The sequence below is a fragment of the Schistocerca piceifrons genome, chromosome 5 (assembly GCF_021461385.2).
Source record: "Schistocerca piceifrons isolate TAMUIC-IGC-003096 chromosome 5, iqSchPice1.1, whole genome shotgun sequence".
Classification (NCBI taxonomy): Eukaryota; Metazoa; Arthropoda; class Insecta; order Orthoptera; family Acrididae; genus Schistocerca; species Schistocerca piceifrons.
In genome coordinates this window covers 384505296-384521060 of record NC_060142.1, presented here as the reverse complement: position 1 = coordinate 384521060, position 15765 = coordinate 384505296, and the positions used below count along the sequence as shown (strand labels likewise).

At 42.9% G+C, this 15765-nt stretch overlaps 1 protein-coding gene across 1 annotated transcript in view; it reads right to left on the bottom strand.

Moving 5' to 3' along the window:
* LOC124799006 overlaps nt 1-9384 on the bottom strand; it is a 71863-nt gene extending 62479 nt beyond the window's left edge. The window contains exon 1 of the mRNA XM_047262542.1: nt 9375-9384. Coding sequence (XP_047118498.1) covers nt 9375-9384 — 10 coding nt within the window. The remainder of the gene's footprint in view (nt 1-9374) is intronic.
* Nucleotides 9385-15765: the final 6381 nt, after the last annotated feature.

Sequence of the window (15765 nt, the reverse complement as noted above, 5' to 3'; positions counted from 1 at the left end):
CCCGTGAAACCATCGACAAAATGGGTGGGAAGAATTGCCTCATCCCTGTTACAGTCATGATTTAGCAACTAGTGATTTTCATGTGTTTGGTGCACTGAAGGCGGCATTGCGTGGGAAGAGGTTCCAGGACAACGAGGGCGTGAAAAAGTTTGTGGTAAATTGATTCAAACATCAAGAGGAAGAGTTCTTTGCAGCCGGAATAAAAATACTTGTAGCCCATTGGAACAAGTACATAAATGTTCAAGGGAATTATGTTGAAAAGTAGAAAAAAGTATTGTTTTGTAAAAATAAACGCTTTTTTCTCCAGACCAATTTGTCTCTCTAATTACTGAATGACCCTCGTGGATGTAACAGCAATGGTCAATTGGGATGTCAACGAACAGCTTACATGTTTTACGAATGTGTTTGTTTCTGTCGACAGGTGTGGTGGGCGTTACTGTATATACCTCTTCATACTTATGAAAAGAGGGATAGTCCTTAAAACGTAAATCATCAAGGTCAAATTATAAAATACGATTTAAATGAGTGTAATTCCGTACTTTTCAAGTTAGGTATTCAGATGGAGTCCTCCAAACTAACAATAAGTACTCATTAAATCTGCTACAGAGTAATACCTCTATAACATAAACATGAAATTTGGTATTATTTATACTTTTTAATAAACATGATATAGCAATTATAAAAGTTATACTTGCTGTTATAATTTGCACTTCTGATAAATAAAATGCTGTTCCCTTTGACTTGAAATAAAGCTTCTTGTTATTTTGGAGGATTCCACATAGGCTAATTGGTGCCATCTGAATAGCTAATTTGACAAGTATCGGATTATATTCGTTTAAATCACGTTTTATAATTTGATTTTGAATGTTTATGTTTTAAAAGCGATCTGTCTCTTTATAAGTACGAAGACGCAAGGATATTTTGTAGGAAAGTTCTGGTAGAATGTAAATACTATTGGATTAAAGGAGATCACTCCCCAAAAACAAACATATTTCCCATCTACATCCTCACACACCCTCAAGCTCCGACCACCCCTAAGAATCAGCTACAAAGGAACATTTCCTCGTGACCCAGTTGACCTGGGACAACTGAACCACATGCTTTGTCAGGGCTTTAATTATCTCTCATCATGTCCTGAAATGAGGCACATCCTACTTAAGATCCTTCCCAGCCCTCCAAAAGTGGTGTTCCACCGCCTATCCAACCTGTACAACATCCTAACCCATCCACATGTCACTCATATTCCCAACCCATTGCTGCAGCGGTCGTATCCCTGTGGTAAAACCTGTCCAGCCCACTCATCAAGCGCTTCAAACTCGAGTCCTGTCAAAGGCTTATCCTATCCATCAGACGCCATGCCACCTGTGAAAGCAGCCATGTCACATACGAACTCTGTTGCAAACACAGGACAGCTTTTTATGTCGATATGAATATCAATCAGTCGTTCAGCAAGATGAATGGCCATCACCAAACTGTTACCAAGCAGAAAGTTGACCACCTGGTGGCACAACGTGCAGTTCAGCACAATGTGCTCAATTTCAATGGCTGCTTCACTACCTGGGCCCCTGTCATCCTCTCCCAAGTCACTCAGTGCCACTAGTCACCCATCATCAATCCCTCTGCCTACATCCCACCTCTTCCTCCCTCTCACCTCTCCACCCACTCCACCCAACACAACTCCCACCACAACCGAGTCCACCCAACAAAACGCAGAATTTTTGCTGTTTGGCCAGGCGGCATCACACTGCGTGTATTTTGTCCTAGCTCAGAAAAGGCTTAACCGATAGCAAGTTTTCATTCATTTTATGTGTGTGCCCACGACGACTCAATATTTCTGCTTTTCGGAGTGTAGTCTCCTTCAATCCAAAAGTATTTATAAGAGGCAAAATAAATAATAAAATAAAACGAAGTTTGATGGCAATGTCCTCCCACACAAGCACCACCTGTGGACTAAAACTTATATCTTTCTAAAATATTTAAACCAAGTTGTTAGTTGACGCTCTGATTAGGGATACTTTTTAGTATTGACACAGACCCTTCTTTATAAGTTCTGAGCTTTATGGCGACGTAACTTCAAAATAATTTTTAATCATTTAATTTATTATATTTTGTTAGCTTGTTGTATAACAAGCGCTTGTCTTTGTTTATGTTCCTTTCATCCTGAGTGCAGATATGGTGACATGAGGCAAAACTTCGTAATAAATAAAGATTTTTCAATAAGCGTTCCAGACGGTTTTATTCACAAAATATTCATCGCATGACATGCCATTGATACGTCTCCATTTAGTGCAACAACCTCATCCACGGATCGACCCAGTACCGCAGTAGATTAACATTCTACCAGTTTTAGGAGAGTGACCATTTGCATTCGTGCATTAAGTGCCCTGGTATACAGCTTGAAGTCAACATTAAGGAGGCGCGCGAAGGGTCGATAACGCCGCAACATTCCCGTATTGGCTCAAAGGGCTCTGAGTACAATGGGACTTAACATCTGAGGTCATCAGTCCCCTAGAACTTAGAACTACTTAAACCTAACTAACCTAAGGACATCACACATATCCATGCCCGAGGCAGGATTCGAACCTGCGATCGTAGCGGTCGCGCGGTTCCAAATTGAAGCGTCTAGAACCGCTCAGCCACTGCGACCGGCTTTCCCGTATTGGCCTGCTCCGTTAAAAGAATGGTGATTATATTAGTGATAGTCTCTGGTACTCATATACCATTTAAAATTTCGTTCAAGAGCTGCAGGAGTTATTTCATTATGTGCCAAGATCTCTAACAAAAGCTCGTGATAATACCGTCTGCTTCAACTGCCTTGTTAGGTGGAACTTTTTGAAAGATTTGCTTTAGTTCTTCTAGATCGAATGGTTGAAAAAATCTTAGGTTTGCGTCCCCCATCTTCTGCACGTGGGCAGTGGTTCGATCACGCCAAATCAGAAGCAACAACGATGCAGCACTAAGAAATTGTCTATCCGAAAGAAGAAGTCGGTAGATGTGATTTACATGTGCAGATAAGCGACTGGTCGCAATTTCAGAAAAAAATATGATTTATTCAACAGAATGTGCTTCATATTGAGCACATACACTATGTGATCAAAAGTATTCGGACACCTCCAAAAACATACATTTTTTATATTAAGTGCATTGCGCTGCCACCTACTGGCAGGAACTCCATATCAGCGATCTCAGTAGTCATTAGACATCATGAGAGAGCAGAATGGGGAACTCCGAGGAACTCACGGACTTCAAACGTGGTCAGGTGATTGGGTGTCACATGTGTCATACGTCTGTACGCGAGATTTCCATACTTCTAAACATCCCTAGGTCCACTGTTTCCAACGTGATAGTGAAGTGGAAACGAGAAGGGACACGTACAGCACAAAAGCGTACAGGCCGACCTCGTCTGCTGACTGACAGAGACCACCGACAGTTGAAGAGGGTCGTAATATGTAATAGGAACGCATCTATTCAGACCATGACACAGGAATTCCAAACTGCCTGAGGATCCACTGCAAGTACTATGACAGTTAGGCGGGAGGTGAGAAAGCTTGGATTTCATGGTCGAGCGGCTGCTCATAAGCCACACATCAAGCCGGTAAATGCCAAACGACTCCTCGCTTGGTGTAATTTACGTAAACATTGGACGATTGAACAGTGGAAAAACGTTGTGTGTGTGACGAATCACGGTACATAATGTGGCGATCCGATGGCAGGGTGTGGGTATGGCGAATGCCCGGTGAACGTCATCTGCCAGCGTGTATAACGCCAACAGTAAAATTCGGTGGCGGTGGTGTTATGATGTGGTCGTGTTTTACATGGAGAGGGCTTGCACCCCTTGTTGTTTTGCGTGGCGCTATCACAGCACAGCCCTACATTGATGTTTTAAGCACTCTCTTGCTTCCCAATGTTGAAGAACAATTCGAGGATGGCGATTGCATCTTTCAACACGATCGAGCACCTGTTCATAATGCACAGTCTGTAGTGGAGTGATTACACGGCAATAACATCCCTGTAATAGGCTGGCCTGCACAGAATCCTGACCTGAACCTGTAGAACACCTTTGGGATGTTTTGGAGCGCCGACTTCGTACAAGGCCTCACCGATGGACATCGATACCTCTCCTCAGTGCAGCACTCCGTGGAGAATGGGCTGACATTCCCCAAGAAACCTTCCAGCACCTGATTGAACGTATGCCTGCGAGAGTGGAAGCTGTCCTCAAGGCTAAGGGTGGGCCAACACTATATTGAATTCCAGCGTTACCGATGGAGGGCAACACTAACGTGTAAGTAATTTTCAGCCAAGTGTCCGGATACTTCTGATCACAAAGTGTACACTGAAGAACCAAAGAAACTGGTACATCTGTCAAAATACCGTGTAGGGCCCCAGCGACCACGCAGAAGTGCCGCAGCACGACATTGCATGGACTCCACTAATGTCTGAAGTAGCGCTGGAGGGAAGTGACACAATGAATCCTGCAGGGCTATCCATAAATCTGTAAGAGTACAAGGTGGTGGAGATCTCTTCTGAACAGCACGTTGCAAGACATCCCAGACATGCTCAATAAAGTTCATGTCTAGAGAGTTTGGTGCCCAGCGGAAATGTTTGAACACAGAAGAGTATTTCTGGAGCTAATCTGCAGCGTTTCTGGACATGTGGGATGTCGCATTGTACGGCTGGAATTGCTCAAGTCCGTCGGAATGCACAATGGACGCGGATGGGTGCAGATGATCAGACAGGATGGTAACGTACGTGTCACCTGTCAGAGCCATATCTAGATGTATCAGGGGTCCCATATCACTCCAACTGCACACACGCCACATAATTACAGACCCTCCACCAGCTTGAACAGTCCCCTGCTGACATGCAGAGCCCATGGATTCATTAGGTTGTCTCCATACCCGTACACGTCCATATCCGATCGATACAATTTTAAACGAGACTCGTGCGACTAGGCAACATGTTTCCAGACATCAACAGTCCAATGTCGGTGTTGACGAGCCCAGGCAAGGCCTAAAGCTTTGCGTTGTGCAGTCATCAATGGTACACGAGTGGGACATCGGATCCGAAAGCCCATATCGATGATGTTTCGTTGAATGGTTCGCACGCTGGCAGTTGTTGATGGCCCAGCATTAAAATCTGCAGCAATTTGTGGAAGGGTTGTACTTCTGTCACGTTGAACGAGTTTCTTCAGTCGTCGTTGGTCCCGTTCTTGCATGATCTTTTTCTAGCCGCAGCAATGTGGAGATTTGATGTTTGAATGGATTGCTGATATTCACGGTACAGTCGTGAAATGGTCATACGGGAAAATCCCCATTTCATAGCTACTTCGGAGATGCCGTGTCCCATCGCTCGTGCGCTGACTATAACACCACGTTTAAACTCACTTAAATCTTGATAACCTGCCATTGTAGCAGCAGTGACCGATCTAACAACTGGGTCAGACACGTGTTGTCTTATAGAGGCGTTGCCGACGCCAGCGGCGTATTCTGCCTGTTTACATATCTCTGTGTTTGAATACGCACGCCTATACCAGTTTCTTTGGCGCTTCAGTGTAAATAACGCGTTGGTCCACCTCTGGCCCTTATGCAAGCAGTTATTCGGCTTGTAATTGATAGACAGAGTGTTTGGATGTCTTCTTGAGGGATATCGAGCCAAATTATATCCAATTGGCGGATTAAATCGTCAAAATCCCGAGCTTGTTGGAGAGCCCTGCCCCTAATGCTCCAAACATTCTCAGTTGGGAAGAGATCTGGCGACCTTGCTGCCCAAGGAAGCACGAAGATAGCAGTAGAATCTCTTACCGTGTGCAGAACGGTATTATCTTGCTGAAATGTAAGCCCAGGAAGACTTATCACTAAGGACAACGAAACGAGGTGTATAATATCGTCGGAAAACCGCAGTGCTGTACCATCAATGCCTGATACAGAACCCCCGCCACGTTAGGCGTCGTCATACTTCGTTATGTCAAGTTACATGGAGGAAGAATCGCTCTATATCAAACGCAATTGCCCTGGTGTAGCGAGTTATGTAGTCTTTAAAACGGCTTTCGTGTTTTATGAACTTGGCCATGTGAATCCATCAAGATGGCGATGAGTCACTGTGTGGCTCGACTGCAATTTTTAATCGCATGGTATAAGGTTGTGGTCTGACTTAACTCTAACGCTGTACCCGTCAATCTAATTGCCTATCGTCTTGTAGCTAAACTAGTAAGGCGGAGATTCTTAGCCGTGAATTGTCTGATGAGTGTTACGTTCTGTTGCAGATGGTCAGAATCTTAATGTAGTCGTCTGAGCGCTGTAAAATACACTGCCTGACAAAAAAGTTAAATATCCAGGAGGTATGGTCGGGTGTCAATTTAATTTTGTACACCATCGGTGGGTATGTAAATTATTGAAGTTACAATTCTCCGTAACATTTAATACGTCCAGCAGAGTGCATTAGTGTTAGTTGTGTGTAGTGTTGTTACCAGACCTGATAGGATATATGAGGGACGTGAAGAGCGTCAGATGTTGAGTGATCACTGTGAACGACACGAAGATGTCACGTACTCATGTGAGACAGCGTCATCAGCGCATAATAGAGTTTAAAAGTGCCCTCGTCTTTGGACTCCTTTTGGTCACCTCGTCGAATTTTGCAGTGTCCAGATTAATGGGGCATTCGGATGTGATAGCGGCTATATGTTGAACTGGTTGGGAATATGGGGGCTGGCATACCCTCAAGGCGCTGATCGACCACTCTGATCACCACATGGAAGGATCACCATGTTGTGCAACAACACATCGTAACTGCTTAATATCTGCACCTGCAATCCGAGAACAATCAATGGACTCCCTTCAACAATCTGTATTATCGCGCACCACTGGCCGGAGACTAACAGCAGCCGTACTACGGAGTTATCATCCAATGCTAACGCTGCCGTTAGCACCACAACCAACACAAACGGCTCTGTTTATAGTTGTGCCGCGATCTGGAAGCAAGGACAAATGATGATTGGCGATTATTGTGATCTGATCATAGATGGGTTGTTGTTTTGCACTACCCTGGATGGCTATCATCGGGGAGTATGTGACAACCTGGGGAGAGGTTCCATTCTTCCAACATTTTGCAGAGACCCAGCAGTGTTGCTCCTAGTGTTTTGGTTTGAGAAGCCATTAGGCCTGACTTCAGGGACTGGCTGGTAGAGACTGACGGACCTCTGGTGACACAACGGTACGCCATGGACATCCTGCATACTCATGTGTTACCTGTCACGCGAGAGTATCGTGGTGCCGTTTTCCAACAGGACAATGCTCATACATACGTGGCACATGTTCCTATGAACAGTCTGCATGAAGATGAGGTACATCAATGGCCAGCGAGATGCCCAGATCTGCCTCCATAGAACACGTGTGTGACCAGCTCGCACGTCAACGCTGTCCCCGTGCCAGTGTACAGAACATCAAGGACCAGTTACAGCAGCTGTGGGTCAGCTTCCCTCGGGAGAGGATATAACATCTTACCGACTGAATCAATGCATGCATGCATGCATGCTGCATTGTCATACTGATAAATGGGCTCATATCGCCCAGTTCTTTGTAAATGTGACTCTATATTGTAATCATCGAGATAACATCACATACCGTCTCAGTCCGTGGAGCTCCATCTCGTTTCCTCCTCACTTTCTGGATGCTTCAGTTTTTCTGGACAGTGTAATGCTCCTGCGTGGATCATCTTCACTGAGTCTTGCTTAGAAGTGGGTTTCCTTCTGAGCTCTTGATATTCATGCAAGTGGTTCTCTTTCCTCCAAGTAAAATGCTTTAATAGTTGAGTGAATTTTCGGTCTGATACAGTTCAGCCATCTTTCAACTCAATTTAAGAAACCTGTTTGTCCCAGAGTGATACCACCCTGTGTAGTAGTTCACCGTCTGTCAGGTGGTTTGTGTTTAGCTGCCATGTTCCTTGCTCTGCAATCAGGTTGTCGTTTATGAAGCTGCAGATAGTGACAGGCGGGGTGACCCTAGAAACTGTGTGGTAATATGTCACAGTCTACTACATCCTGCAGTATTTGCTTATGAGCGTATACTCGATAACCGCGGTACCTGTGACGTTGGTGAAGGTTGACTACAATGGGTGTTATCTGCGCCACACATCCACTAAGTGAAGGTTGCTCGTAATTATTGCAGTTGCGTGCAATAATTAAAACAGGATTTGGGCCCCGTTGTCCAATCACGAAATTAAAAAAAAGGCAAGCCCACTATAATCGTATGCATTCCGAAGTTTGTGAAAAGTTATGTTAGCTCTACTTTGAAGATTCTTTCCTCTCGCTCCGAGCCTGATTTGGCTTCGATATTACTTTTTGCATGTCAAAGAGTTGGCAAATTACCGCGTATGAGCAAATCTGTAGGTATGCACGGTATTTATTGCTTGAACAGAACCGCTGTACCGGCGTCTGGTCCGATATTGATAACTAAGTCAAATCCGATGGCGTTTGCAGAGTCAGGAAAGCATACTTCCTGCAAAAAGGTTACATCGGCTTCTTTTTCCTGTAACTGCCTCCGTAATTCACGTTTTTTCAATGGCAGAAGATATCCCATTTACATTTGTTGTAGCTAAAAGGTATGTTGTGTGTTCATCACGTTATCCAAGCAGATATGTCTGCAGACTAAGGAATCTTTGGATCATACGGCAAGTCTGGCGGTATTATTTTACTTTCTGGTTGTGGTTCAACTAGCGAATGCGTGTTCACAGCTACATTCGCGTCGGTATCCCTTTGAGCTGACGTTGGAAGATCTCCAGTTTGTTTTTTACCTGATTTTGCTAATTTTGATTGCCTTTTTCCCTGCTCTTTTAAGTAACCTCTTGTTCTGAAGCTAGTCCTCGTTTGAGTCTCGACTGTCTTGGACGTGTGGCTGGTTGAGATATTATGAAGCCTTTGCACAGATTGTCTAACGAATTCGTTTTAGGTACGTCCGGGATTGCACGCTTTTCAGTCTCCATGGTTAGAGGTTATTTATCATTAGTTGGTGGTTCAGTGGCAGTCATGTCTATCTCGAGAAAGGAGATTTCATTTGTCCTTTACTGATATTCTCCGGGCTGTGAATGTGTTTGCGGTTGGAACGATGGTTGGTGTGTCAGTGACTCGTTCATCTGTGCGCTAAGTGGTTCAGCTGTAGGCGTGGTGGGTTGTCTTAATTTTATTCGCTTAGGTGTAGTTGTGTTTGGTCTGTGCTCTGTTCTTCTAACTTGTTTCTAGTAGGGTTTACTAGTTGGACTGAAATGGTAGTTACGGCAGCATATATTGATTCTCTTATTTTGTGAGTGTCTTCCATGCTTCTGTCTATTGGTAGCTGAAGAAATCTACGAACACGAGTACGTATCGCCCATAAATGACTAACCTGTCCACATGCTACAAACATTTTGGGTTGATCATATAATTATGGGCAGGGTTCGAAAATCTTTCACATTAATGCAAGATGGGACATGTTTTTCTAAATCAATGTGGGATCATCGAACTCCCTTAAAACATTTAATTGGTATTCTTTGTCCATTTATCTTGTTTTATTTGGAAAAATCCAGTCATAAGACCTCAATACATATTGAATGTATTCGTACAGCTTCCGAAAGGGACTATTATATTCCCTAACGGTATGTAATCGCAATCCAGCCATTGATATTGACATGCTTATGATATCAGTCAAGCGTGTCGCGATATCGGCGTCTGCTTTAGTCTTGTATGTGAGTCACTGCATGTTGCTTCTCAGTTTACTCTAACAAAAACTGCGTCCTGAAGTAAATCAAATCGAAATCCAAATATATACTCTAAAGGTAAACCTAGTTTTTCAATAATCCAAGCATCAACCTCAGATATCCGCTGTTTGGTATAAACATGTGGGAAGTTAAATCTCATCATATTCTCCCGAATTTCTTGTACATTCATTGAATGCTGTCCAGGCGCTTACAGGCTGTTGCTGCCGTCGAACGATTTAGCTGCAATTCTCTCCTGTGGTGTGTTTGCTTTGCACGACCACTGCTGTATGGCTTGGTTCAGATGACTCTTGAGAACTATGCGACTTAACTTTTGAGGTCATCAGTCCCCCAGAACTTAGAACTACTTACACCTAACTAACCTAAGGACATCACACACATCCATGCCCGAGGCAGGATTCGAACCTGCGACGGTAGTGGTCGTGCGCTTCCAGATTGAAGCGCCTAGAACCTCTCGGCCACCACTGCTGTACAGTTAGGACATAAACACAGCACGTCTGCACACGACAGCTGCCATAGACAGACCTGGCCACAAAACTACACATTTGCCTGAGTCGTGATTTTGCCATAATGGAGAAAGTGCCACAGTGGATGAGAATTCTTACATCCTGATTCGCTGGAGGTGGCTCACAACCTGTTCAGTACTTTCATTTCCTTATATGACAACATCGCCATTCACCAGCTGCCTCAGCTATCCTATGCGTACTTTCTACTGGATTTTGCAATCACTGCATAAAAATCACATATCGACCAAGAACACGAACTGGCAATACTGTGGGATGTTGAAGATACTGCAGGAAGTGTTGACTTGCACTTTAGTATTTCTGGTGCTATATTTATTTGGGTCTTCTTGTAAATGATGTGCAGTGTAGACATGAAGCTGAGCTACTTACCTTTTAAATCATGTTTCGTCTGTCTGCTGAAAGAATCAGCCTGATGGAAGCTCACAAATTTACTTTATTTTCTAACGTCCTAGTAACAACGGAACATTGCAGAAACATTTCTGTGAAACAATTTTTGGTTGGCTATCAAGACGAGAAAAATTTGTGGGCACCAGCCAGGACCACAGGCTGCCTGATCTCAAGTCTACAGTGCACTGGAAAGAATAAAACGATTTAATAGTGAATATAATTTAAATCTGCAGTTTCTTTATCAGCGCGAAATACCTTCGATAAGGCGAGCGAATAACACGCCGTATAACAGTGCTGTGGCTTAAGCTCTCGCAGCATGTGATGTGAAGAACACTGATTAACATAATCTGCTGCTGTAGGCAAAAGTTGCCTTTCAAAAAGTAGGTTGGTGCGTAGGTTCGTGCTGATTTTGTTTGGTGTGTTGTCATGCAGGTTGCTATATATAAGTGTAGGTAACAAATCTGGGGTTCTAGTACCGTTCGTGTGGTGACTTATTGAATGTTGCACATATGAACGTTATGAGGAGCGTTGTTTAAGCGTTAGCATACGGAGTGTAAAACGGGGAAAAGTGTTACATTGGTAAGATTTTTTCTCGTTAGATTTAATAGAGGGTGAAGGCAATGAAGACAACTCGAAACATTTTTGACGTGTACAGGACAATGTCCTGGAAGAAATGATGTCAAAAAATAGTTCTCATTTCAAGTATGGTTGTTTTGATGTGAATTATTCGGCACATTCATGATGACAACGGGCTTTTTTGTAGGACGTTTTGGCGGTTTACCACTTTGGTCGACGTCAGTGTACCCAGTAACTGTCAAAGATGATGAATTAAGACCATTTAGCCTTTGTGCCGGCACTTGAATTGAGTGGGAAATACTGAGGAGAGAAGGGAAAGGAAGGAAGATTAGATTTAAACAGCCTGTTGACGTGATCATCAGAGACAAAGCAGAAGCTTAGACATGGAAAGATAGGGAGGAAAATACGCTGTTGCCTTAATCGATGTAAAGAAAATATGGAAAACCTAATTCACGATCGTCAGATGGGGATTTGAAACACAATACGTTAACCTATAAAAATAAAATAATGGTTGAACCTTTAAGAGAAGTCTTAAGCAAAGACCAGTGTGATTCCACAAAATATAATGTTATTCATCTGGTGGTAAAAAGAAGGTGGTGATTGGTGTTAGAACTGTTTCCTGGGGTGTGTCCATTGCAGTTGGTAATTGCTGCCAACACTGAGGCTGCTCGCGCTCACAACATAAGAATAACGACCAAGAAGACAGCATCAAGAGTTGCTGTTGCACGAGAACACACGCCTGCACTCTGGTGATTTCACAAAAGAAGCTATCTAGAGGACTTTTTTGTTCAAATGGCTCGAAGCACTATGGGACTTAACATCAAAGGGTATCAGTCCCCTAGACTTAGAACTACTTAAACCTAACTAACCTAAGGACATTACACACATCCATGCCCGAGACAGGATTCGAACCTGCGACAGTAGCAACTGCGCGGTGTCGGACTGAACCGCCTAGAACCTCTCGGCCTCAGCGGCCGGCAGGACTTTTTGGGAAGCCATCCCTCACTATAATTATTCTTCTAATCTTGTACCTCATTTTTTGCCTTTTTGGCTCCCTACTGAACAACTATCAACAAAATTTCCTTAAGGGCAAAAATGCCCATTTCAACTTAGCTTGACGACTTCTATAACTCTTAACCAGTTTCTACGGACATGGGAACGAAAAACTGCTAGAGCATTTCAGACTTAGATAATGTGAGAGAACATGTTGTTGTTGTTGTTGTGGTTTTCAGTCCTGAGACTGGTTTGATGCAGCTCTCCATGCTACTCTATCCTGTGCAAGATTCTTCATCTCACAGTACCTACTGCAGCCTACATCCTTCTGAATCTGCTTAGTGTATTCATCTCTTGGTCTCCCTCTACGATTTTTACCCTCCACGCTGCCCTCCAGTACCAAATTGGTGATCCCTTGATGCCTTAGAACATGTCCTACCAACCGATCCCTTCTTCTAGTCAAGTTGTGCCACAAACTCCTCTTCTCTCCAATTCTATTCAATACCTCCTCATTAGTTATGTGATCTACCCATCTAATCTTCAGCATTCTTCTGTAGCACCACATTTCGAAAGCTTCTATTCTCTTCTTGTCTAAACTATTTATCGTCCATGTTTCACTTCCATACATGGCTACACTCCATACAAATACTTACAGAAACGACTTCCTGACACTTAAATCAATACTCGATGTTAACAAATTTCTATTTTTCAGAAACGCTTTCCTTGCCATTGCCACTCCACATTTTATATCCTCTCTACTTCGACAATCATCAGTTATTTTGCTCCCCAAATATTAAAACTCCTTTACTACTTTAAGTGTCTCATTTCCTAATATAATTCCCTCAGCATCACCCGATTTAATTCGACTACATTCCATTATCCTCGTTTTGCTTTAGCTGATGTTCATCTTATACCCTCCATTCAAGACACTGTCCATTCCGTTCAACTGCTCTTCCAAGTCCTTTGCTGTCTCTGACAGAATTACAATGTCATCGGCAAACCTCAAAGTTTTTATTTCTTCTCCATGGATTTTAATACCTACTCCGAACTTTTCTTTTGTTTGCTTCACTGCTTGCTCAATATACAGATTGAATAGCATCGGGGAGAGGCTACAACCTTGTCTCACTCCTTTCCCAACCACTGCTTCCCTTTCATGTCCCTCGAGTCTTACAACTGCCATCTGTTTTCTGTAGAAATTGTAAATAGCCTTTCGATTCCTGTATTTTACCCCTGCCACCTTCAGAATTTGAAAGAGAGTATTCCAGTCAACATTGTCAAAAGCTTTCTCTAAGTCTACAAATGCTAGAAACGTAGGTTTGCCTTTCCTTAATCTTTCTTCTAAGATAAGTCATAGGGTCAGTATTGCCTCACGTGTTCCAACATTTCTACGGAATCCAAACTGATCATCCCCGAGGTCGGCTTCTACCAGAGTTTCCGTTCCTCTGTAAAGAATTCGCGTTAGTATTTTGCAGCTGTGACTTATTAAACTGATAGTTCGGTAATTTTCACATCTGTCAACACCTGCTTTCTTTGGGATTGGAATTATTATATTCTTCTTGAAGTCTGAGGGAATTTCGCCTGTCTCATACATCTTTCTCACCAGATAGTAAGTTTTGTCAGGACTGGCTCTGCCAAGGCTGTCAGTAGTTCTAACGGAATGCTGTCTACTCCCGGGGCCTTGTTTCGACTTAGGTCTTTCAGTGCTCTGTCAAACTCTTCATGTAGTATCATATCTCCCATTTCATCTTCATCTACCTCCCCTTCCATTTCCATAATATTGTCCTCAAGAACATCACCCCTGTATAGACCCTCTATATACTCCTTCCACCTTTCTGCTTTCCATTCTTTGCTTAGAAGTGGGTTTCCTTCTGAGCTCTTGATATTCATGCAAGTGGTTCTCTTTCCTCCAAAGGTCTCTTTAATTTTTCTGTAGGCAGTATCTATCTCACCCCTCGTGAGATATGCCTCTACATCCTTACATTTGTCCTCTAGCCATCCCTGCTTAGCCATTTTGCACTTTCTGTCGCTCTCATTTTTGAGACGTTTGTATTTCTTTTTGCCTGCTTCACTTACTGCATTTTTATATTTTATCCTTTCATCAGTTAAATTCGGTATCTCTTCTGTTACCCAAGGATTTCTACTAGCCCTCGTCTTTTTACCTACTTGATCGTCTGCTGCCTTCACTATTTCATTCCTCAAAGCTACCCATTCTTCTTCTACTGTATTTATTTCGCCCATTCCTGTCAATTGTTCCCTTATGCTCTCCCTAAAACTCTGTACAACCTCTGGTTCTTTCAGTTTATCCAGGTCCCATCTCCTTAAATTCCCACCTTTTTGCAGTTTCTTCAGTTTTAATCTACAGTTCATAACCAATAGATTGTGGTCAGAGTCCACATCTGCCCCTGGAAATGTCTTACAATTCAAAATCTGGTGCCTAAATTTCTGTCTTTCCATTATATAATCTATCTGAAACCTTTTAGTATCTCCAGGGTTCTTCCACGTATACAACCTTCTTTCATGATTCTTGAACCAAGCGTTAGCTATTATTAAGTTATGCTCTGAGCAAAATTCTACCAGGCGGCTTCCTCATTCATTTCTTAGCCCCAATCCATATTCACCTACTACGTTTCCTTCTCTTCCGCTTCCTACTGTCGAATTCCAGTCACCCATGACTATTAAATTTTCGTCTCCCTTCACTACCTGAATAATTTCTTTTATCTCATCATACATTTCATCAATTTCTTCATCATCTGCAGAGCTAGTTGGCATATAAACTTGTAAACTTGTACTACTGTAGTAGGCTTGGGCTTCGTGTCTATCTTGGCCACAATAATGCGTTCACTATGCTGTTTGTAGTAGCTTACCCGCACTCCTATTTTTTTATTCATTATTAAACCTACTCCTGCATTAACCCTATTTGATTTTGTGTTTATAACCCTGTATTCACCTGACCAAAAGTCTTGTTCCTCCTGCCACCGAACTAATTCCCACTATATCTAACTTTAACCTAGCCATTTCCCTTTTTAATTTTTGTAACCTACCTGACCGATTAAGGGATCTGACATTCCACGCTTCGATCCGTAGAACGCCAGTTTTCTTTCTCTTGATAACGACGTGCTCTTGAGTAGTCCCCGCCCGGAGATCCCAATGGGGGACTATTTTACCTCCGGAATATTTTATCCAAGAGGACGCCATCATCATTTAATCATACAGTAAAGCTGCATGCCCTCGGGAAAAATTACGGCTGTAGTTTCCCCTTGCTTTCATCCGTTCGCAGTACCACAACAGCATGGCCGCTTTGATTAGTGAGAGAACTTAGTGTTGATTAATTTCTTATTTTTATCTGTTTTGTTCAAGAAACTAACGAAAAAATGCTATAAAAGATGCACTCCACTAACACAAATGAACTACAGCTTATCACTATAACCTTAGGACGAAAGTCGGTCTTAATCAAACGTGAAGTATCTGTAACACTTGGATGTCCAAAACGCTACATATTAGGAGGATATTACACGCTTTTGATCTCAAAATAGTCTGTGAA